At 45.3% G+C, this 24,558-nt stretch overlaps 1 protein-coding gene across 3 annotated transcripts in view; it reads right to left on the bottom strand.

Annotated features, from left to right (window-relative positions):
* Positions 1 to 24,558, bottom strand: part of ARHGEF7 (Rho guanine nucleotide exchange factor 7) — a 139,805-nt gene that overhangs the window by 29,428 nt on the left and 85,819 nt on the right. For all 3 annotated transcript variants that reach the window (XM_038761852.1, XM_038761853.1, XM_038761854.1), the window contains exons 7-11: positions 18,463 to 18,557; positions 18,144 to 18,239; positions 9,973 to 10,095; positions 1,479 to 1,617; positions 502 to 561 (exon numbers count right to left, since the gene is read on the bottom strand). In XM_038761852.1, coding sequence (XP_038617780.1) covers positions 502 to 561; positions 1,479 to 1,617; positions 9,973 to 10,095; positions 18,144 to 18,239; positions 18,463 to 18,557 — 513 coding nt within the window. The remainder of the gene's footprint in view (positions 1 to 501; positions 562 to 1,478; positions 1,618 to 9,972; positions 10,096 to 18,143; positions 18,240 to 18,462; positions 18,558 to 24,558) is intronic.

Below are 24,558 nucleotides of genomic sequence, written 5' to 3'. Positions count from 1 at the left end.
AACACCTAATACAGCAATAATAACAATAAAGTCATTTGGGAATGAAGTACATGACACTTATTTTTGCTACCTACAATTCATCGATTGTATTTATTAAGCGCTTACAGTGTGCAGAGCACTGTACTAAGCACTTGGGAGAGTATAATACACATTCTCTGCCCACAGTGAGAATATAATCTATACAATTAGCTGCTACATTTGATACTCAAGGGATGCCCCTCATCACCAACGGCTCTTCCCTCAATCCTATTTACTGAGCACTTTCTGTGCGCAGAGCACTGTACTAAACTCTTGGGAGAGAACAATATAACAACACATTCCCTCCCACAACGAGGCTCTTCCCCGCTGTCCAACACCAAGCCCATCATATCAAGGTTTCCCCTTTTCTATCACCCCTTAGCTTGTCGTGTCTGTTGATCCTGCCCAAAGTGTAATAAAAGATACACCTGATTTTTAAACATGCAACAGAAGTCACACTTCGGAAAGATGTAAACTGCTTACCGAGAGGTTTTTGAAGGCTGTCATGGATTTCTGAATGTCCTGTCGATCTGGGTGATAATCCTTCGGACAGAAGAAACAACAGCACCGTTGTTATTCTCAGCGGAGGAAACCACTGTGGTAACACTAGAAGAACTGGATTTTTGGCAACCCTCTTCTCCCCTCCTACCCAAGGTCCGCTGCCTGGGCCCCCGTTCTCACAATCCCACCAATTCACAGGCCGAGATTGCCACCGGAGGGAATGAATCGAAGAAGCCAGAATTCACCCAACAGAGGACATCACCACTACTTAATGTGAAATCAAAGAGGGGCTTGGATGATGGATTTTTAATCCAGGGTTTTGAATGTGCGGTGGTATTGCTGTCATAATTAATAATGCAATAATACCACCACGCGTATCGTCAAAGGAAATTGATTTGAAAGAGCAGCCCCGTCACAGAACTAAGTTCTGGGCGGAGGACTCGAAAGTGTGTGAATTCAGATTTCGGCTTCGCCGAACTTGGCCACTGATAAAAAACCCCCAGTAATGGCTATTATTCTGAGCTTACTTTCTCTGCAGTCCAATGTTGCTTCAACAATTCATCCAAGCTTTTTTAAAAAAAAATTTTATCCGGGGCTAACATCTTAAAAATAAGATCTCCTGACACTATTAGAAAGCAGCTTCTTTCTACCAGGAAAAGATGAAGCTCTTAAAAAGTCCGGTTATACAGAAACTGGTCCAAGATATCCCTCGTCCGTAACAAAGAAACTAAATCGGCTGTTTCTCCTTGGGTTGCTTCCATCTCCTAGATAACACAAGGACCAAAGAATAGCATCCTCATTTTCCGAAGGCTGAAAACTCCCCGCTTCAATAAGCAGGCAGAAAGGTCTCCATTGAGGCCAAGGATAACAGACTACTTTTAAACCATTCCGGGTTCCGCGTACAGCTTCGAATTGCTACACTTCGAATCCAAATCTAAAGGACGGAAAATTGATTGTACCTCCATGTGTCGCTCAAGTTCTTTGAGTAAGGTGGGGTATTTATCCAGGCGCATGAAAGGTTTGCTGAGGCCTGATGTCAATACGAGTATCCCGGGGCTGTTAGCTCCTTTCCCCTCCATGAACTCTCCCAGCTCCTCACTGAGGGAAAAAGCGTGAGTGCAAATAAAATTACGTGCGATCTCTGAAAGCCGCTAAGCTTTACTTTTTATTAATAACACTTCCCAAGGATTAAAAGACTTGAAGCAATTGATTGCCTTGCGAAACAGATCCTACCAGTTGAATAAAATGTGTTCTGCTTTATGAAAGACAACAAAAGATTGTTAGCATTCCGATATTCAGCAACAGAGCATTAATGAAATATTTACAAGTACGTTTCTCAAGTGCCTGGATTTCTCTAGACTATACGCTCGTTATGGGCAGGGAATGTGTCTAACAACTCTGTTGTGCTGTACTTTCCCAAGTGCTTAATACAGTGGTCTGTAAATAGTAAGGGCTGAATAAATACCATTGATGATGAAGATACTACTACTACTAATAATTCGGTATTTATTAAGAGCTTACTATGTGCAAAGCACTGTTCTAAGAGCTGGGAGGTTACAAGGTGATCGGGTTGTCCCACGGCGGGCTCACAGTCTTAATCCCCATTTTACAGATGAGGTCACTGAGGCACAGAGAAGTGAAGTGACTCGCCCAAAGTCACACAGCTGACAACTGGGGGAGCCGGCATTTGAACCCACGACCTCTGACTCCAAAGCCCGTGCTCTTTCCACTGAGCCATGCTGCTTCTCTGACGCTATTCTTCCAAGCACTTAGTACAGCCCCTTGCACAAAATAACTGCTCATTAGAGACCAGTCAATCAATCAACCGTATTTATTGAGCGCTTAATCAATCAATCAATCAATCATATTTATTGAGCGCTTACTATGTGCAGAGCACTGTACTAAGCGCTTGGGAAGTACAAATTGGCAACATATAGAGACAGTCCCTACCCAACATTGGGCTCACAGTCTAAGAGGGGGAGACAGAGAACAAAACCAAACATACTCACAAAATAAAATAAATAGAATAGATATGTACAAGTAAAATAAATAGTACAAGTAAAATAAATAGTACAAGTAAAATAGAAATCTTCAGAAATCTCAAATTCAGCACTTCACATCAGGGGGGCTGCAATAACTGTGTGCAGAGCACTGTACTAAGCGCTTGACCACTGAGACCACTAAGACCACTGATCAATCTCCCTCTAAACTTATCAATGATGGAATTTAGCCCCATGTGGGACAGGAACTGTGTCCAACCTGATTATCTTATTTCTACCCAAACACTTAGCAACGCACTTGCTGCACTGTAATCAAGTAGCAAATACCACTAATTATTATTTACTGAACTCTCACAGAATACATACTGCATCCTCATTATTTAAATTGGTCTTTCAGAAAATGGGAGGTTAGTACAAGTGAAATACACCCAACTTCCAAATGCAATAGAGTTGGTCAACACTTTCTCTCTGCCCACGATGAGCTAAAAAACACAGCTCCTCTGCTTGACCCAAGAACAACTGAGAAAGATGGAAGTTTAGGAGCATTGCTAGCTCTCCCTCTTTTAGACTGTGAGCCCACTGGTGAGTAGGGACTGCCTCTATATGTTGCCAACTTGTACTTCCCAAGCGCTTAGTACAGTGCTCTACACACAGTAAGCGCTCAATAAATACGATTGATTGATTCAGAGTCGATATTAAAAGAGAGCAGATTAGTCAGTTGATCAATCAGTGATATTCACTGAGTGCTTACTCGGTGCGGAGCACTGTCTTAAGCACTTCAGAGAGTACAATACAACAGAATGAGTGGACACGTTCCCTGCCCACAACAAGTTTACAGTTTTAGAAGGGGAGGAAGACAATACGCAATTTAAAGATTGAATCAACTGTATTAAGTGCTTACAATGTACAGAGCACTGTGCTAAGCACTTGGGAGAGTGCAGTGCAGCAGAATTAAAGATATACACACAATCAATCAATCGCATTTATTCATCATGATCATCATCATCAATCGTATTTATTGAGCGCTTACTATGTGCAGAGCACTGTACTAAGCGCTTGGGAAGTAACATATAGAGACAGTCCCTACCCAACAGTGGGCTCACAGTCTAAAAATTTACTGAGCGCTTACTGTGTGCAGAGTACTGTACTAAGCGCTTGGGAAGTCCAAGTTGGCAACATATAGAGACAGTCCCTACCCAACAGTGGGCTCACGGTCTAAAAAGTGCAGAAGCGGCTCTAATGGCCCTCCTAAGAAATTAGAACTGTATTCACAGCTCGCAAGAAACATGTCGACCAATTCTGCTATATTGTACTCTCCCAAGCGCTTATCACAGTGCTCTGCACACAGTAAGTCCTCAAGAAATACCTCTGATCAACTGACATTTGGAGCCAGTCTCCCCAGCTCTGAGCAGATTGACTTAGTAGCCCGATAAGGAGACGCTGTGGAGGAGACTGTTGGAGAGCTGAAGTCTTTAGAGTGAATAAAAGAAAAATGACCATGCATCTGTTACGCAACACAAAAGCATTCACCCTCCATGCTTGGGAACAGAGACTAGAGTTAGAGGAAAGAGATTTCTGTACGAGAACCTAAGAGCCGCAAAATACCAAACTTGGGCCTTGAGAAGCAGCGTGGCTCGGTGGAAAGAGCCCGGGCTTTGCAGTCAGAGGTCGTGGCTTCGAATCCCGACTCTGCCACATGTCTGCTGTGTGACCTTGGGCAAGTCACTTAACTTCTCTGAGCCTCAGTTACCTCGTCTGTAAAATGAGGATTAAGACTGTGAGCCCTACGTGGGACAACCTGAAGCAGCGTGGCTCAGTGGAAAGAGCCTGGGCTCTGCAGTCAGTGGTCACGGGTTCAAATCCTGGCTCCGCCAATTGTCAGCTGTGTGACCTTGGGCAAGTCACTTAACTTCTCTGAGCCTCAGTTCCCTCATCTGTAAAATGGGGAGTGACTGTGAGCCCCCGTTGGGACAACCTGATCACCTTGTAACCTCCCCAGCGCTTAGAACAGTGCTTTGCACATAGTAGGCGCTTAACAAATGCCATTATTATTGAGAAGCAGCGTGGCTCAGTGGAAAGAGAACGGGCTTTGGAGTCAGAGGTCATGGGTTCAAATCCCAACTCTGCCACATGTCTGCTGTGTGACCTTGGGCAAGTCACTTCACTTCTCAGAGCCTGAGTGACCTCATCTGTAAAATGGGGATTAAGACTGTGAGCCCCACGTGGGACAACCTGATCACCTTGTATCCCCCCAGTGCTTAGAACACTGCTCCGCACATAGTAAGCGCTTAACAAATGCTATTATTATTATTATTATTATTATTATTGAGTGTCTACTAGGTGCAGAGCAACATAACTAGGAATTTTCCCCTGCTCTTGCGAGGCTTTCGGACATTGGCATATCAAGATTACTGGCACACCCCTTCAACTGCATCTGCAGAAATCCTTTCCAGCCTTAAAGGTTTAAAGGGCCTTCAAAAAATCACTAAAGAGAACTCTGCAGGCTCTTGAACACTCAAAGGAAAATCCTTAAGCTTAGAGTACCACACCTTTCAACGATTGCCAATCGTACAGAAAAAACAGTAAAACTTAATGGGGCTTCTATCTGGAAGCAGAACAAACCATCAGCTGAGGTTAAACAAGATTTTCCACGACGCGAAAGCCCATCTTCACCGACAATGGTATGTACCGAGTGCTTACTGTATGCAGGGCACTGTACTAAGAGCTTGGGAGAGGACAAAACAGAAGAGTTGGTAGACAGTCCCAGCCCACAGCGAAAAGGAATGTACCATTTTTTGCTGCTCCTTATTAAATAAGCTTTACTTTTTCACTTTTTAGGCTGCACCAAAACAAACAAAAAAAAAACAAAACACAAAAAAAAGCAAAGCAGAGAGTCGGCTGCTGTCTCAAAAGGACAATGCCTCTTTCAGCTCGCTTCATGTCTTTTGGCCCTTGCAAGTACTGTACAGTGTATCTCCTCTGTATTTACTGAAATGATACTGTGGGCCGTTGAAGAGAAACAAAGGGAGCATACAAATAAAGAACCACCATTTAGCCGAGCGAGAAGCGACAATTAGGCCGCTGGAAAAGAAATAAAAAAAATTAAAATTAAAATCATTTCTCCGGCCTAAAGGATGAAATCTGCAATTTCTTTTCGAAATAAACAGTTTGCCTGGATCCCATCATTCGAAACCTTGCATGATGAAACAGTAATTGCGGCGATCCACCATCCCCTGGCTGCAATCGGACAAAACTAGTTGGGTGTATTAACAGGAATGAGTTACAGCGTTGTCAGCCCAAATTCACCCTTCAAAAACTGTGATTCACATCCCACGGAGGTTCAAGATTTAACATGTTGGGATCCTTCTCCTGACCTTTCTCTCCCCACCCCATAGAAATGGATTCCAACTTCAATCTCTCAACGACAACACTTCAGTGAATCACTGTCCACAACGAATTCTGAGCACTTTTCACGGGTACCATGCAGTTTTCCACTGTAGTTACACACACAAAAGAGTTTAAACTCAGAAACGCCTTATAACCGGAGAAGTCTCCACACTGAAAGCAATCGCCCAAAGGAGTATAAATGCCCGTTTCACGGCAAGAACTTACGTTTCTGACTCCGGTCTCGGTTTACAGTAGGCAGAGTGGGTACTCTCATTGCTGAGAGGCCTAAGGAAGGCACAAAGGCATCGCATTCTGCAATCCTGGGGCGTCTTGAGTTGGCGAAATGGTTTTCTGGGGCTTTTTACAGTGGCTTTTAGTTCTCCAGGGCTGAAATGGCCCAGCTTCTTTCTCGAGGACTGCTGTCAGAATATGACATCAGCCTGTAGGCTCTGGGATGTCGTGAGTGGAGGAGGGACAAAGAGTGTTCTGACTCAGAAAAACTATCTGTAGTCAACGCTCCAGTTGTCCCGAGTAAACGCTGTGTTTAAGTTGCACAGATTTGTCAAAACAGCAATCGGAGAAATAGTACACTCGGATCGACGGATCTCACTGAAGTCAAAGAAGTTAAATTCTGAAGAAGTTTCAGATTTACATTAAAGAAAGATTTCTCAACACTGGTTAGTTTTTTTTCCCTACCAGAATAGCTGGTTTACAGCTTTCAGATTTTCTCTCCTTTCTCTTTTTTCTCATTTTCCAGAAATGATCTTAAACCAAGTAAATCTGGCGTAAGCTTTGCTTTTATGGAGACATTCTGTTTCATTTATAATACTTTATGGGGAGATGGTCCAATTCGACACACGTTTCCTATCTGATCAAGTTCTGGGTCATTTCATTTTAGTTCCAGAGCTCTGTTTTCAAATACTGCATCACTTTTCCAAAGTTATTTTGAATACATTTTACCAAGTTTTTTCTTCCAAAGTAATATTAGTTAGTTATTGGGTGTTTAGCCCCAGATGGGGCAGGGACTGTGTCTGATGTGATGATCTCGTATCTACCCCGGAGCTTGGAACATAGTAAGAGCTTAAAAAAAACTCCGCAATTATTATGCTTACTACATGTTAAGCACTGTACTAAGCACTGGAGCAGAGAGAGGACACTTGGATCAAACACAATCCCTGTTTCACAAGGGCTCATAAACTAAGTCGGGCTAGGGGGATACAAAATCTGATAAGAATAGGTAACAAGCCACAAGTAACATCTTCAAGAAACCAAAATAATAATGCTGAAATAATAAAAGGAGCAGTGTGGCCTAGTGGAAAGAGTACAGGTCTAGGAGCCAGAGGACCCGGGTTCTAATCCTTATGTGGCCCTCGGCAAGTCATTTCACTTCTCTGGGCCTCAGTTTCTTCAGCTGTAAAAGGGGGATTTGATATCTGATTTCTCTCCTACTGGGACTATGAACCCCATGTGGGACAGGGACTGTGTCCAACCTTATTAATCCCAGTGCTTAGAACAGTGCCTGCACAAAGTAAAAGCTTAACAAATACCATTTAAAAAAAAAAAAAGCCAGTCACTAGATCTTGGAAGAAGGATAGGTTATTGTTGGACATAGTACTTCTTTTCTCAGAAGCAAAGTGGAATACTAAGAGAATCTTAAAATTAATTCTCAATACTTTTTGACGGCTGAAAGCAGGAAATGGGAAAGAAAAGGAGAATATGGGATAAGTCACTAGGGAAGCAGAGAAGAATGCTGAGATCATAAAGCACGGTGCAAAGTAATAGAAAAATTGATCGTGTTAGAAAGACACCCCAGTACTACCAAACATATTACGGGACTTGCCTGATAGAATATTTGTTGAGCCTGAAATACCTCCCCTCCCTGAGACTGTTAGCCCAAAATGAGGAGAAAAAAAAACAAAACAAAACTGTGCCTAATCTCATTATCTTGTCTTTAGACCAGTGTTTGACACACAGGTAAGCACTTAAGCAATGCCACAATTACTGTCACTAATATTTGTCACCACTGATTCAACAAAAAGACTTAAATGACACGTGTGTTGTGTCCCTAACGGAGTAGCAAAAAAATAAGACATTTTCCCATTTCAACGGAACTGGTTTTGAGAAATGAACTTTCGCGGATTTACCAGTAGATCTCTGCGTATTTCTCATATCCCGCACATTTTATTAAAAAAAAAATGTGCTCCCTTTTACAGAGGACTGGACTCGCTCTTTTCTCAACATAGCACTTTTTAAGTCACTCTTTAGAGCCCGCTTTTGTGACCAACAAGTTGTTTTTCTTATTGCTACTACTAACAGGTACCTTGGCTTGTGAGTTATATATTTTCACCTGGGAGCCCCTGGGAGACAGGGATTGTGTCTGATTTAAGCGTCTATTCTGTACTCCGGGGCTCAGCACACATACTAAGCGTAATAATTGTGGTTTTTGTTAAGTGTTTACAAGGTTTAGGCTTTACTGGAGTTGAAGGAGGCAGAGAAGGTGCCTTTTCCAAGAGATAACAGCCACACAAAAGGAGATGGAAAAGAAAGGCTTCTTTTAAACACTGGGCTTCTTTTAAACACTTTTTAAACACTATTTGGGAACAGGAGAGATGGGACAGTGAGAGGTTCCTGATGGAGCTAGTAAGTGCCCACTCCATTCACGCCAGAGAAGCAGGGAATATGTCCGTTATATCATAGTCTCCCAAGTGCTTACTACACTGCTCTGCACATGGTAAGCGCTCAATAAATGCAACTGACTGACAAGTTAAGTGGCCCAGTGGAAAGTGCTCGGGCCTCAGAGTCAGAGGACTTGGGTTCTAATTCCAGCTGTGCCACCTGGCTGCTGTGTGACCTTGAGTGAGTCACTTCCCTTCTCTGCACCTCAGTTTCCTCAACTGTAAAATACTTGTTCTCCCTCCTATTTAGACTGTGAACTGCAAGTGGGACAGGGACTGTGTCTAACCTGATGATCCTGAATCTACCCCAGCGCTTAGAACAGGGCTTGACACGTAGTAAGTGCTTCACGAATACCGTTAACGACAACAATAACAGTCCACCCAGGGTCCATCTCAGGAAAGGGGGCAGGCCGATGAGCCGTATGGGATGGGCCTGCTTGGGAGTTGGAGAGGAGAGAATGAGAGGAAGTTGTTGGCTGTGTTGGAGAACACCTGATCCCCATTTTACGGATGAGGCAACTGAGGCCCTGAGAAGTGACTTGCCCGAGGTCCCACAGCAGACAAGAATGGAGCCAGAATTAGAACCCAGGTCCTCTTCCCCCCAGGCCCGTGCTCTTCCCACAAGGCCAGGCTGCTTCCCTAGGATCATCATCATCATCAATCGTATTTATTGAGCGCTTACTGTGTGCAGAGCACTGTACTAAGCACTTGGGAAGTACAAGTTGGCAACATATAGAGACGGTCCCTACCCAACAGTGGAAGAGTGAAGTGCGTGGATGGTAGCAGGGTAGTTGGAAATCTGTGATGTGAGGGAGGAGGGGGACAGCTGATGAATACCCCCCTGCAGAGAGCTCGCCTCCTCCAGGAGGCCTTCCCAGACTGAGCCCCCTTTTCCCGCTCCCTCTCCCCATCCCCCCAGCCCTACCTCCTTCCTCTCCCCGTAGCATAGCATGTTTGTACAGATTTATTACTCTATTGATTTTACTTGTACATATTTACTATTCTATTTGTTTTGTTAGTGATGTGTTTTTATTTATTCTGGTGACTTGACACCTGTCCACGTTTTGTTTTGTTGTCTGTCTCCCCCTTCTAGACTGTGAGCCCATTGTTGGGTAGGGACCGTCTCTATATGTTGCCAACTTGTACTTCCCAAGCGCTTAGTACAGTGCTCTGCACACACAGTAAGCGCTCAACGACTGAATGAATGAATGACTGAGCCACTTGCCTAACACCACAGAAAAAAGGAGGACAACGGCCATTTGGCAGCTTTTCTCTCTTCCCCGACCCCACAAGTCAAAGGCCTTTTAACTTTGTCTCCTGTTTATCCGGTGAAGACGTGGCCACTCTTCCCTCAACCCTTTTGAAGCTGAACGTAGTAAAAGTTCGCTTACCTGTGTTCCGTGAGCACGTTTACCGCGGAAGGGTGGTTAGCACAGTATGCAAGATACAAGCTCTTCATCTGCGGCATCAGGTTGAGAAAACAGCCTCCAACCCTCTGCTGAGCTTCAGGAAGCCTAAAGAAGGACGGGTTAAAAATAAGAAATGTCCATTTGGGCAGTCGTCAAAATAAAGGTGACAAAAACACAGGCTCGGCCCCTTTTCGGAGAAAGAGGCCTCCCCTCACACCATGTACTAAAACCAGACTCTCAGCAAGTTTTCTAATTCAGAGTCACTCAAGCCCAGGGGGAAAAGGGGAAAATCCCCCATCGGCTAGGGAGGAGTCAGAAGGACCTGGGTTCTAATTATGACTCCGCCACTTGTCCGCTGGGCAAGCTTGGGCAAGTCACTTCAGATCTCTGCACCTGAGTGGCCTCATCTGTAAAATGGGGGTGAAGACTGTGAGCCCCATGTGGGACATGGACCGTGTCCAACCTGATTAGCTTGTATCTACCCCAGTGCTTAGTACACAGTGTCTGGAACATTGTAACTCCTGAAATACTATTAAAAAAAGAAAAGAAAAAAGCCATGTAGTCTAGCAGGTCCTGTATATATGTATATATGGTTGTACATATTTATTACTCTATTTATTTATTTATTTATTTATTTATTTTGCTTGTACATTTCTATCCTATTTATTTTATTTTGGTATGTTTGGTTCTGTTCTCTGTCTCCCCCTTTTAGACTGTGAGCCCACTGTTGGGTAGGGACTGTCTCTATGTGTTGCCAATTTGTACTTCCCAAGCGCTTAGTACAGTGCTCTGCACATAGTAAGCGCTCAATAAATACAATTGATTGATTGATTGATTGATAGCAGGAAGCAGGGCAATCTAGTGGAAAGAGCAGGGGCCTGGGAATCTGAGGACCTGGGTTCTAATTCCTGCTCCACCACGGAACTGCTGTGCGGCCTCTGGTCTCTGTGGGGGGGGTGGGTTCATATCCCACCACTACCGCGACTCCCCCTTTTAGACTGTGAGCCCACTGTTGGGTAGGGACTGTCTCTATATGTTGCCAACTTGTACTTCCCAAGCGCTTAGTACAGTGCTCTGCACACAGTAAGCGCTCAATAAATACGATTGATTGATTGATTGACTCCTTTTATTGCCTTCTTGATTGTAAGCTCATAGTGGGGAGGGAATGTGTCCGTTATACTGTACTCTCCCAAGCGCTTAGTACAGTGCTCTGCACACAGTAAACACTCAATAGATATGACTGACTGAAGTCCCTTCACTTCTACGTGCCTCCGTTCCCTCATCCGCAAAACTGAGAATCACTACCTCTTCTCCCTTTGACTCCGAGCCCCATGTGGGACCTAATTATCTTGTATCTACCCCAGTGACTGGCACACGATCAGCGCTTAACAGATACCATTCTTATCCAACTTGTACCTCCCAAGCGCTTAGTACGGTGCTCTGCACACAGTCAGCGCTCAATCAATACGACCGAATGAATGAATGAATGACCACGACCACACAGCGGTAATAGCCAAATTAACCTTCCTCTGAGGAAACTTTAAATCTTACATTCACCGAGTCACGGTGAGGGGACAAGATCTCTCTCTCACGGGAGGGATGGGCGCATTTTAGAGTTTATTTCAGATGGCCACCTGACTGGTTTCCAGCAGAACCACTCGAAAATGTGATAACGGACAACAGTGGAGGCTTCGGCTTAACCGACGAGATAGAAGGCTCGCCTTTTTCTGGCGGCCAGACCCTCGGCTTTCCCACGCGCCCACCAAGGTTGGCATGCATTTTTTCCCCAAGTCCAAGCCCTCGCTTTCCGTTCTGCAGCCTGCCGTGAGACAGCAAGAGCCCGTTATTAAGGAGACTCACGACTGCGTAGTCTGATTGGATTTGTTCGGTGAGTTGAATCGGCAGAGTCCATCGGATCTACTGGGCGCTTACTGCGTGCAGAGCACCGTACTAAGCGCTTGGGAGAGTCCAGCAGAATACAGCAGACATTTCCTATCCACAACGAGCTTACAATCCAGAGGGAGTTGCCATTCATTAGGACTGAAATCCCACCATCCCCCCGTCATATGAGATAATCATCCTACAATAAACTGTTCCAAAAGAATCCGAAAGTTCACTTTTCCGGATTCCTCCAGTCCTTCGAATTTCTCGGCAACAATGGATATTTTATCCATTCTAATGAGCGTGTCATTAGCTTTAGCTGTCTAAGGAACAATGGTTAATATCCAACTGGCTCGTCGCAATTAACACGCTCGCACCTAATAAAAATGATTGCTGGCTCATTGAATTTATTCGCAAGTCGACATTCCAACAGGATCCTTGTGTTTTAGACACGAGAATTAAAAAGCAATTATAGGAATTTGCAGTGCTTAATGGACGTCTACATACAGAACAGAAACACAAATTACTTTAGTCATGACAGAATTATTCATAGGGCTGTATCTCCACCGTAGAAACAAGGGAAGTCCATGGTGAAGCGATATCGCCTTCAGATCAGAGGTTCGTTCCCGCATCTCAGGAGAACGTCGTATTTTCTCAGCAAACTTTTGGGAGCAAAGTGGCATTAAGACAGATGAAGAATATTTGAGCTTGACCGCTCTGTCTGGCCCGATTTGCTTGTATCCACCCCAGCGCTTAGAGAAGCGCGTGGCACATAGTAAATGCTTAACAAATACCATAATTATTAGAAACGTAGCATGGCGTAGGGGACAGAGCATAGGGTGGGAGTCACAAGGTCATGGGTTCTAATCCCAGCTCACCACCTGAGTGCTGTGTGACCTTGGGCAAATCACTTCACTTCTCTGGGCCTCAGCTGGTGCTTGAGACTGTGGCCTCATGAGGGACAGGGGCTGCGTCCAACCCGATTTGCTTGTATCCACCCCAGCGCTTAGTACAGTGACAGGCACATAATAAGTGCTTAACAAATGCCATAATTATTATTAACCAGGACCATAAAGAAGCAGCGTGGCTCAGTGGAAAGAGCCTGGGTTTTGGAGTCAGAGGTCATGGGTTCTAATCCCGGCTCTGCCAATTGTCAGCTGGGTGACTCTGGGCAAGTCACTTCACTTCTCTGGGCCTCAGTTCCCTCATCTGGAAAATGGGGATGAAGACTGTGAGCCCCCCGTGGGATGACCTGATCACCTTGTAACCTCCCCAGCGCTTAGAACGGTGCTTTGCACAAAGCTCCCCCTTTTAGACTGTGAGCCCACTGTTGGGTAGGGACTGTCTCTATAAGTTGCCAACTTGTACTTCCCAAGCACTTAGTACAGTGCTCTGCATGCAGTAGGCGCTCAATAAATACGATTGATGATGATGATAGTAAGCGCTCAATAAATGCTATTATTATTATTATTATTATTATAAAGAATACGAGGCCTGGAAATGAGTTTGAGGTCATTTGGTCCACCTCCCTGGCTCCAGACAAGGCTGTATCTTAACCATCCAGATTGCTACGGAGGCAAATAATGTCCAAGTTGAAACGGCAGTCTTGAAGGTCAAACACGTTTAATTATAATTAGGATTCCATGCAGAAGTAGCATAAAGGGCTATTTTCAGTTCATTCTCTCATTCGCTCAACCGTATTGATTGAATGCTTACTGTGTGCAGGGCACTGTGCTTGGGAGACCACAAAGTAATACCAAACAGACACATTCCTGCCCCACAATGAACTCACAGTCTAGAAGACAGGGTAGAAAACTGGGTGATGCACTTGGGAGAGTACAACGGAACCCGCTGACTCCTTCCTAAGAAATACGCTTGTTGTGGGCAGGGAATGTGTAACCGGCTCTGTTACACCGTCCTCTCCCAAGCACGTTCAGTCTATGCGCTCCGTCTATGCGATGGATTTAGAATTTCTCCAGCTGGACTGCGCTTTCTGAGTCCAGATCAAACCCTGCTGGTGGCCAACCACTTCTTCCTTGGCTGCTTTCCTCCCCAGGCTTTACTACTTTCTGGTACGGCTGACCACAGATGAGGCTGACATTGGGATGATTACTGTTTCCCCAAAGAAACTGAGACCGACAGTAAGGCTGAAATGACGGGGCTGAGGGAAGTACAGCGCTCTGCACATAGTAAGCGCTCAGTCTATGCGATGGACTTAGAATTTCTCCAGCTGGACTGTGCTTTCTGAGTCCAGATCAAACCCTGCTGGTGGCCAACCACTTCTTCCTTGGCTGCTTTCCTCCCCAGGCTTTAGTACTTTCTGGTACGGCTGACCGCAGATGAGGCTGACAGTGGGATAATCACTATTTCCCCAAAGAAACCGAGACCGACAGTAAGGCTGAAATGACGGGGCTGAGGGAAGTACAGCGCTCTGCACATAGTAAGCGCTCAGTCTATGCGATGGACTTAGAATTTCTCCAGCTGGACTGTACTTTCTGAGTCCAGATCAAACCCTGCTGGTGGCCAACCACTTCTTCCTTGGCTGCTTTCCTCCCCAGGCTTTAGTACTTTCTGGTACGGCTGACCGCAGATGAGGCTGACAGTGGGATGATTACTGTTTCCCCAGAGAAACCGAGCCCGACAGTAAGGCTGAAATGACAGGGCCGAGGGAAGCTCGAGGCGTCTGGCATCTGGGTTTGGTTTGGCGAGGAAAACGACCCGGGGTCACTGGGCCGTTATTCTCGGCCTCCGCGGTCTGTCGCCTCCGGAGGACGGGAAACCCGACCGTGGGCTCGTGGCTGGGATTCCCATTCCGTGGATCGGCCACAGACCCCACAGCCACGGCCTCCGCTGACGCCCTGGCGTCCTGCCGCCCGACTGAGTCGGGCACCGAAGACTTTGACAATTCTGAGGCACAGAGAACTGAAGTGACTTGCCCAGCTTCCCTCAATCAATCAATCGAGCGCTTACTGCATGCAGAGCTCTGTTATAATAACGATGGTATTTGTTAAGCGATTACTATATGCCAAGTGCTGAGCTGTTCTAAGTGCTGAGCACTGCTCTGAGTGCTGTACTAAACGCTTGAGAGAGTACAATATAACAGAGTTGGTAGGCGTATTCCCTACACACAATGACTTACAGTCTAGAGGGGGAGATAAGTGGCGGAGCCAGAATTAGAAGCTCCGCAGTCTCAGGTAGCCTGCAGCTCTATCTGAATAATTGCCAACTTGTACTTCCCAAGCGCTTAGTACAGTGCTCTGCACACAGCAAGTGCTCAATAAATACGATTGATGATGATGATGAATAAGCATCACATACTGGTCACTGGAAACACCTCCTATTCCCCAATATGGAAATATCAGTCACCCATACTGAAGAGGAAAGGAGATGCAGGGGAAGCCAATTTTTCCTCTTGACTTCAGCTCTAAAATAACGATCGACGACCAAAGTTAGATTGGGAAAAGGAGGAAAAATGGAAGCTACCACACAAAGACGTGGAAACAGACATAATTAAAGTCTCCCAAATAAGGGGAAACTTCACGACTGTAAGTCAGGTGACCTGACCCCTGGGTCGGCACTCCGTCAACCAGACAGCTTCACTGAAAGCTGGGAAGAGAAGCAGACCCCCAAAAGACAAAAGGTTGGTGAGATACCCCATGTCTTCTGAGTACATTTCGTCTAACCTGATTAGCTTGTTCGCCAGAGCTTAGAAAAGCGCTTGACACGTAGTAAGTGCTTAACAAATACCCCGGCTCTGCCAATTACTGGCTGTGGGACTCTGGATAAGTCACTTTACTTCTCTGTGCCTCAGTTACCTCATCTGTAAAACGGAGATAAAATCCGCCTCCCTCCAATTTAAGAATGTGAGCCCCATGTGGGACAGGAACTGTGTCCAACCTGATAAACTTGTTATCTGCCCCGCTGCTTAAAAGAGTGCATGACCCACAGTATGTACTTAACAAATACCATTAAAAAAAAAAAGAAAGTCAAATAACTGGACTTGTTCCATTCACTGGCCTGTCAGTATACCACATTAGGCATCAAGGGAATGCTCCCAGAGAAAAACAGATTTAAACTTCTGGTTGCAAGCCAGCGTTTAGGCATTTTGGCATGCTCCATCTTTTCACAATAGGTTCTGATACAAAGAGCCGTGATAAACCTTTCAAACGCTAAAACTTATTTTCAGTCTGGTAAGTTGTTAGCGGTTTTACAGAGAAGAATTTCCAGCCAAAATTCACGGCAACTGCCAACAGAGGGAAAGAGAAGAGATCAAAAACTGCGGGTGAGCGTAGGGCAGCAAATGAGGTCTTCGTGGAGAGAAGGGGAAGGGGAGAGATGAGGAAGACCAATGACATGAGGAAGAAGGACAAGGCAGAAATCCAAGGGTGGGGGAAGGTTATGTACGGGCAAGACAAGGGGATGGGGTAAAGAGATGTCATGTGGATTGACAACTCCCAGGTCAAGCTGGGAAAACTGAAGGAAAACATCCGCAACACTGGAGGAAAACGACGAGGGCGGATGAGTGGGCTGATCTAATAGGGAAGTAGGCAGACGAGGGAATTGGCAAAAAAAGCAAATCCCATACATTTAAACTCTTTAACGCTAACGCTAGCACACCCTAAGATGGATGAAAGCTTCACACTCCGCCCCCGGTATTTGCGGCACCCCTGAGGCTTGACGGGGAGAAGACGACCCGCAGGATACTGAGCTGTCGGGGCAGAAATTCAGGAACACCAAGCCATCGATGATATTTACCGAGTGCTTACTGGGAGCACAGCACTGTATGGAGCACTCGGGAGAGCAAAATACTCAAGGGTAGATGTAGACGAATACAAAAGGGTAGGTGTAGACGATCCCTGTCCACATGGGGCTTACAGACTAGAGGGGGTGACAGACATTAAAAGGAATTACAGATGGATAGATATGTAAGTGCTTTGGGGCTGGGGGGGGGCGGGGAATAACAAAGGATTGGAAGAGCAGCATGTCTTAGTGGCTAGAGCACAGGCCTGGGAGACAGAAGGTCATGGGTTCTAATCCCGGCTCCGCCCCATGTCTGCTGCGTGACCTTGGACAAGTCACTTCACTTCTCCATGCCTCAGTTAACACATCTGCAAAATGGGGATTGAGACCGTGAACCCTTTGTGGGACCGGGACTGTGTCCAACCAGATTAACTTTTATCTACCCCAGCGCTTAGAACAGTGCTTGGGACATAGTAAGTGTTTACCAAGTGCCATAGTAATCAAGGGTTTAAGGGACACAGACTCAAGTGCATAGGTGACGCAGAAGGAAGAATTAAGACAGGGAAATGATGACAGTTGGGGAAGGCCTCTTGGAAGAGCTGCCATTTTAGGAGGGCTTTGAAGACGGAGAGAATGGTGGTCTGTTAGGAAGAGAGGTGGTCTATCACAATGAATGGATGGATGGGCAGTGACACCAGACGTATGCGAAAACATAAAACCTTGAGAGATCAGCGGGACCCACGGAATCCCTTTGGATACAAATTCCAATTTAGAAACGTCACAGTCCTCCAGATTGTACGGACTACCAACTCCACAGGTAAGCGCTCGGTCAACTGTTTGACTGGCTGCATCCTAGGTCACCTCACCAGGATAAAGGAAAGTGATCTGGAAATGTTAGATGAGAGTAGAGAAGCCACAAAATTGGAACACATCACAATAGTGAGAGATTCCCATTACCCTCACACCGGTTGGATGAATAATTTAACAAGAAGAAAAGTGGAGGTAAGGTTTCGGGTAGGACAAATGACTTTTCTGGAACAGCTAAATGCAGAGCCAATAAGGAAAGGGGATCCTCCGATTCAATTCTGAGCCGTGGACACGAGCTGGTATTCGAGCTTTCTTATATATATATAAGAAAGCTACCTCTGCAAGAATGACCACAAAATGACCAAATTGAGCATTCTCAGCTGTTTTACACAGCATGAATTGAGCTATATTTCAAAGGCAAGCTGTTCTTAGACAAGCTAAAATCCTCCTTGGGCGGAAAGTGGCAGTAGTAACAAAAGCACTGGCAAGGCAGTTTAAGAAAAATCACAAAAGAAGAAATCTCATAGGTTAAAACACTCTTGGAAACGAAGATGACTAATTGGTTTATTTTGCTGAAAGAGTTCCGCCAACCCTTGACATTTCATAAAGTACCACAGTCCTTTAATCTATATAAATAAGAATCTGGATGCAGTTTAAATAGATACAATCCCCCAAAAGACCACTGGTGCCAACTGATGTTTACGATCGGATGGCGTCCTACTTACTTGGTGCATTCTTCTAAGGACTGCAAAAGCATTTGCTGGAAAGAACGTATCTCCTCTAGATTTCCCATTAAATATAAAGTATTTGTTGCACTTAACCTGGAATCAAGAAAAATAAACTTATTCATCCGTTTTAGTACGTCTCTCATCTCACTAAAACTTTACAAATGAGATTCAAAATTAAGGAAACAGAATATTACCTCAATTCCATATACTGATTTCGCTTTAAAGAGTTACGTTAAACATGGGAAACTGAGGAATGGGAATATTGGAGAAATGATATTCACTAGTAAAAACAAAGAGAATCTGTAATCCAACTTACTTTTCACTGGTCTGTAATGGTCGTAAATAGGTTGAAAGAATAGTTTGTAGTTCTTTAGCATATTCATTTTCCGTTTCTAAAATATTCTGTAGCACCTAAATGAGAAATGATTATTTGTTAGAGATTTGCGTGACGTCATTATTATTAACAACAAATTCATGGCTGCCTCAGTTCTCCCGCAAATAAAATTTATTCCTTCTTCAGGATTAATCTTCCTCCAAGAATAATTCCTCCAATCACCATGAAGAACCAAAACCATCTCATCGAAGTTGCCGGGAACATTATTATGCGAACAAAAACTAGACGATCCAACTGTCTCCATAGTGACTGATCCCATAATGAACCAGACATTTCAAACACTGGATGAAACCTGCTACGTCTGTGAAAGTCCTAGCACATTCCCTATTTCACAATATGGTTTTTATTAATACTCTTTGTTGAGTAACTTTAATAACGTAACAGTCAGAGCCATCTTCAAATGGAAAAGAAAAAGAAAACCTATATAATCACAAGCCCAAGTTTCTGAATAGGTTCCAAGCAGTGGCCCCAAAATACAAGGGCTAATATCCATTCCCTGAAAAACCAGGTTGTTTTTTTTCACCACACAAAAGAGAGGCAGTGTGGTCTAGTGGTTAGACTATAGGCATGGGAGTCAGAAGGACCTGGGTTCTAATCCCAGCTCACGCCACTTGTTTGCTGGGTGACCCTGAACAAGTCATTTCACTTCTCTGGGCTTCTGTTCCCTCACCTGTAAAATGAGGATAAAAGACTATGTCCATGCGGGACAAGTGATGGTTACCCAACCTGATTACTTTGTATCTACCAGAGTGCTTAATACAGTGCCTGGCACATAGTGGGTGCTTACAAATACCATAAAAACAAAAAAAAAAGGCGATCCTGCATTTGAGTAACATACCTAGACTACTCTCCCTACTTCCTAACAAGCTTCCCCAATTCAGACAGAGGGTAGGTCAAATAAACCTGGTCATTTTTTCAAGCCGACAATACCACCCAACTAGGATGCATTGCCCCTGTTCCTGGAACACTTCCATGGAGTTTTAACCTTAGACGTTGATTTGTCGGTATTAATTGAGGGCCTGGGGGCAAAGCATCTTACAAGGCCCTCGGGAAAGTCCGATAAAAGCAACAGGCCTGGTCCCAGCTCTGAGAACAAAACTGAGTGTTACTAAAAATGAAAAGCTTGTAGAAGGGATAGCCTATTCTTCCGTCCAAAATCCGGGAATGTTTGAATGAGAGGGAAAACAGTCTACTCCACATAGATTAAAAACTGTCCAAAAGTGCTGAAATGGAATATTAACCAAATAAAGAAGCATCATAGCCTAATTCATTCATTCAATCGTGGTTAGAGCACGGGCCTGGAGTCAAAATGAACTGGGTTCTGATCCCAGCTCCGCCACTTGTCTGCTGGGTGACTTTGGGTGAGTCACTTCACCTCTCTGTGCCTCAGTTCCCTCATCTGCCCAAACAGGGACTAAGACTCTGAGTCCCATGTGGGACAAGGGACCATGTCCAAACTGATTAGCCTGTACCTACCCTAGCGCTTAGTACAGTGCCTGGCACCTAGTAAGCGTTGAACGAATAGCTCAAAAAAAATAAAGTAAGGCTAGGCTACAGTGTTCACTGTTGTCCTCTGTACACGATTTTGAGAGACGAAACCAGCATTCGTGATTAAATGCAAACCTGACGAAATAACTGACGCATTCAACTATTTAAAAATGAAAAATTCAGTTTTTGGCCGTGGTGACACTGAACTCCAGGTTATTCCCTGAATGGTTCTATTCATTTGAAGGAGGACTGGGAGGAGGAGGAGGAGGAGGAGGGAGGGGAACGGAGGGAAAGAAAGCCCATTTATGAGTTCATTCTTTTGTGAGCGTCTGAATCCTGACCCTAAGATTGTAATCTCTTCCTTCTATAAAACACGTAATCCCCACAAATGTCAGAGAAAAGTAGTGGCTATTAACGGGGTGGATGGAAAAACACAACCTCATATTAGCACAAGGACTCACTAATCAGGAAGACACTAACAGACACTCCCCAGGACGTGGATTATCGTCAAAGTACAGAGCTGCAAAAGTTCACAGAGACTAATATGATTCGGCTCAAGGGGGAAGAGCGGGACTTCAACTATAGTTTGATCCACACGTGCACAAATAACAAAAGTGGCTCTTTTTGATGCTAAAACAAAGGCCCACAACGTGAACTGGCTTCCTAATTACAGGCATTAAGCCCGTGAGTAATAATGATGATCCGCGGATTTTATAAAGCAACTGTCCCAGCATTATCCTAGCACCAACAAGCCATGTGGACCAATTTTCTATTAAAGGAAAAAACCTAACTGCTTTCTAGGATATATCGATAACGAGCCAACCACATCATTTTAAAGACAGAGTGAGACACCTGAGGCGACAAGCGCAATTCACATAAACCAGACGTTTTACCTAGAAAATCCAACACCGTCATGTCGTAAACACCGTCTCCAAAAAAAAAAAAAAAAAAAAGGCTTCCCCATCCAAAATCTTGGTTCGCTAAGACTGTGATGCATTTTCAATAAGTTACTAGTCTTGGGTAGCATTTCAAAATCAACTCCGGTTACCCCAAAAGGCGACTTCTCCAAATTTCCGATCCAGAAACATCTCAGTTGCCCAGACTCTCCTTAGCACTCGCCGGCTGCTGCTCAATCTGTTTCATTCAGTTGTATTTATTGAGCGCTTACTGCGTGCGGAGCACCGTACTAAGCGCTTGGAAAGTACGATTAGGCAACAGATGGACAATCCCTACCCAATAAGGGGCTCACAGTCTCCACCAACCACCTCTGACAGCAAAGAGATCACAGTTCTGTTCCCTTCCTGAAAGCCCAAGTAATTACCTTTTTTCCCTTTCCTGCTTTCGGGATGTTTTGGCTGCTACAGGATCCCATGACACCTCACGGCCCCATCCCGGCCCCCGCTGGGAAGGCTCGATGCCGCTCTCGGTGGGAAAGGGATCTCTGCCGCCCGATAGTCCTGATGAATGGCCCAGAAAGCTGAGCTTTTCCTGAGTCACCAGGCGTGGAAAAATCAAGTCCGGCTAACAGCAGTGTCGCAGAGAACCCGGTCGGTTCGCTTTGGCTACGCGTGAAGGAGATTCTTAATACCAGACCCAAAATTGATTCCCTTTCATCTACATGTTTTGTTGTCTGTTTCCCCCTTCTAGACTGTGAGCCCGTTGTTGGGAAGGGACCGTCTCTATATGTTGCCGACCTCTACTTCCCAAGCGCTTAGTACACTGCTCTGCACACAGTAAACTCTCAATAAATACGACTGACTGAATGAATGAATCTACATAAATAAGAACATTGTTCTCACAATCTCCAGCCGATGGATGGAGTAAAGCTGACAGAAAAAGGGGGATTTTTCTCTCCGAAGCAAGCATTCCAAGGTTAGTGATATGTCTGAAAAACAACCAGCGCTTACAATGTGCCGGGCGTTTTACTAACCCCTCGGGTAGATACAAACTAATCAGATTGGGCCCAGTCCATATCCCAAATGGGGCTCCCAATCTTAATAATCCCCATTCGACAGATGAGGTAACTGAGATTCAGAGAAGTGAAGTGACTTGCCCCAGATCCCACAGCAGACAAGGGGCGGAGGAGGAATTAGAACCCATAACCTTTTATCTCCCAGGCCGGTGCTCTAACCGCTATGTCTTCTTAAGTGCTTACTATGTACTAAGCACTGAGGAAGGCATAGGGGTAATCAGGATAGACACAATCCCCGCTTCACCTGAGGCTCCCAAGCGTGGCTCAGTGGAAAGAGCACAGGCGTGGGAGTCAGAAGTCATGGGTTCAAATCCTGACTCCACCGCTTGTCAGCTGTGTGACTTTGGGCATGTCACAACTTCTCTGTGCCTCAGTTCCCTCATCTGTAAAATGGGGATGAAGACTGTGAGCCCCACGTGGGACAACCTAATCACCTTCTATCCTCCCTAGCGCTTAGAACAGTGCTTTGCACATAGTAAGTGCTTAACAAATGCCATCGTCATTATTATTAAGTCAAGAAGCAGCATGGCCTAGCGGATAGAGCATGAATCTGAGTCAGAAGGACCTGGCTTCTAATCCCAGCCCCGCCATTTGTCTGCTGTGTGACTTTGGGCAAGTCCACTCACTTCTGTGGGCCTCAGTTACCTCCTCTGGTACAATGGGGATTAAGACTCTGAGCCCCATATTGGGAAGGGACTGTGTCTAATAATAATAATAATAATAATAATAATAATAATAATAATAATAATGGCATTTGTTAAGCGCTTACTATGTGCAAAGCACTGTTCTAAGCACTGGGGAGGATACAAGGTGATCAGGTTGTCCCACATGGGGCTCACAGTCTTAATCCCCATTTTACAGAGGTAACTGAGGCACAGAGAAGTCAAGTGACTTGCCCGAAGTCACACAGCTGACAACTGGCGCTTACTATGTGCCAGGCACTGTACAGGGTTGGAGAAGGGGCAAGGGGAGGCCGAGGGGACGAAGCTGGAGGTCTGAGGGGTGGGCTTACCCCTAGTTAGCTAGTTAGTTAGCTAGTTAGCCAATCTAGTTAGCTATTATCTACCTCAGGGCCTAGAACTGTGCCTGGCGCATAAGAAGCACTTAAACACCACTAGAGGAAAAAAAAAAGAATTAACTTTCTCTACTAGCAACTGTAAGTAATTTAGTTAGTACCTCCTACTCTCAGATCCAAGACCCCCGCTTGTCTGTCATGTGACCTGGGGCAAGTCCCTTCACTTCTCTGGGCCTCAGTTATCTGTAAAATGGGAATTAAGAGTGTGAGCCCCATAAGGGACATGGACTGTGTCCAAACGGATTAGCTTGCATCCCAGCACTTAGTGCAGTGCCTCGCATATGGTTAAGCGCTTAACAGACACCATAAAAAGATAAATAAAAATAAGGGGGGAGAACGGGGATTGCATTCCCAATTTGCAGATGGAGAAACTGAGGACCACAGAAATCAAGGGACTTGGCCAGGATTAGAACCTGGTTCTTTATCTCTCGAGCCGGCGTCTCTCTGCCAGGCCACGCCGCTTCTCAAACGGGGGTCTAACCACTGGCCCACCCATTTGGAGCGAGACGAGCCTGGGGAAGGAAGTCATGATCTTAATCTGCAGTTTCCACTATTGTCCCTTGGGAACACAGTGCTCTGCACACAGTAAGCGCTCAATAAAAAAAATGGCATTTATTAAACGCTTACTATGTGCAAAGCACTGTTCTACGCGCTGGGGAGGTTACAAGGTGATCAGGTTGTCCCAAGGGGGCTCACAGTCTTCATCCCCATTTTACAGATGAGGTAACTGAGTCCCAGAGAAGTTAAGTGACTTGCCCAAAGTCACCCAGCTGGCAAGTTGCGGAGTCGATATTTGAACTCATGACCTCTGACTCCAAAGTCCGTGCTCTTTCCACTGAGCCACGCTGCTTCTCAATATATCCCATTGGTTGATTAACCGGGGTGGAGATTATAATTACGGTATCTGCTAAGCGCTTACTATGTGTCAGGCACTGTAATAAGCACTGGTGCGGGTACAAGCAAAGCGGGTGGGGCACGGTCCCTTGTCCCACGTGGGGCTCACAGTCTCAATGCCCATTTTACAGATGAGGGAACTGAGGGACAGAGAAGTGCAGTGACTTGCCCGAGGTCACACAGTAGACAAGTGGCGGAGCCGGGGTTAGAACCCACGACCTTCTGACTCGCAGCCCGTGCCCTATCCACTATGCCAAGCTGCTTCTCTAGCCCTGATTCAATCCATCAGTGGTGTTTCTAAAGCACTAAGTGTGTGCACAGCCCTGCACTAAGCACTTGGGAGAGTACAAGCTAGTCCCGAATTCGCAATTGCCAACATCAAGCAGAAAATACCACAGCACATAGGCAGTCTTTGTGGCCACCGGGTATGAAAAGAGTCTCTTCTCCCTTGACCGCTATTTTTAGGTACACTCCGGGGAGAAAAAACAAAAATTCAAAAAACCGGAGAGGAGACTACGGCTCAGAGAAGAGGATGCTGTGTGTCGCACGTGTCACGTTTTTAAAACAGACAGAGCTGTTTATTACCAAC

Source organism: Tachyglossus aculeatus, chromosome 20 (genome assembly GCF_015852505.1).
Source record: "Tachyglossus aculeatus isolate mTacAcu1 chromosome 20, mTacAcu1.pri, whole genome shotgun sequence".
NCBI lineage: Eukaryota > Metazoa > Chordata > Mammalia > Monotremata > Tachyglossidae > Tachyglossus > Tachyglossus aculeatus.
The sequence above is the reverse complement of the archived record's forward strand: the minus strand, read 5'-3'. Positions and strand labels throughout refer to the sequence as shown.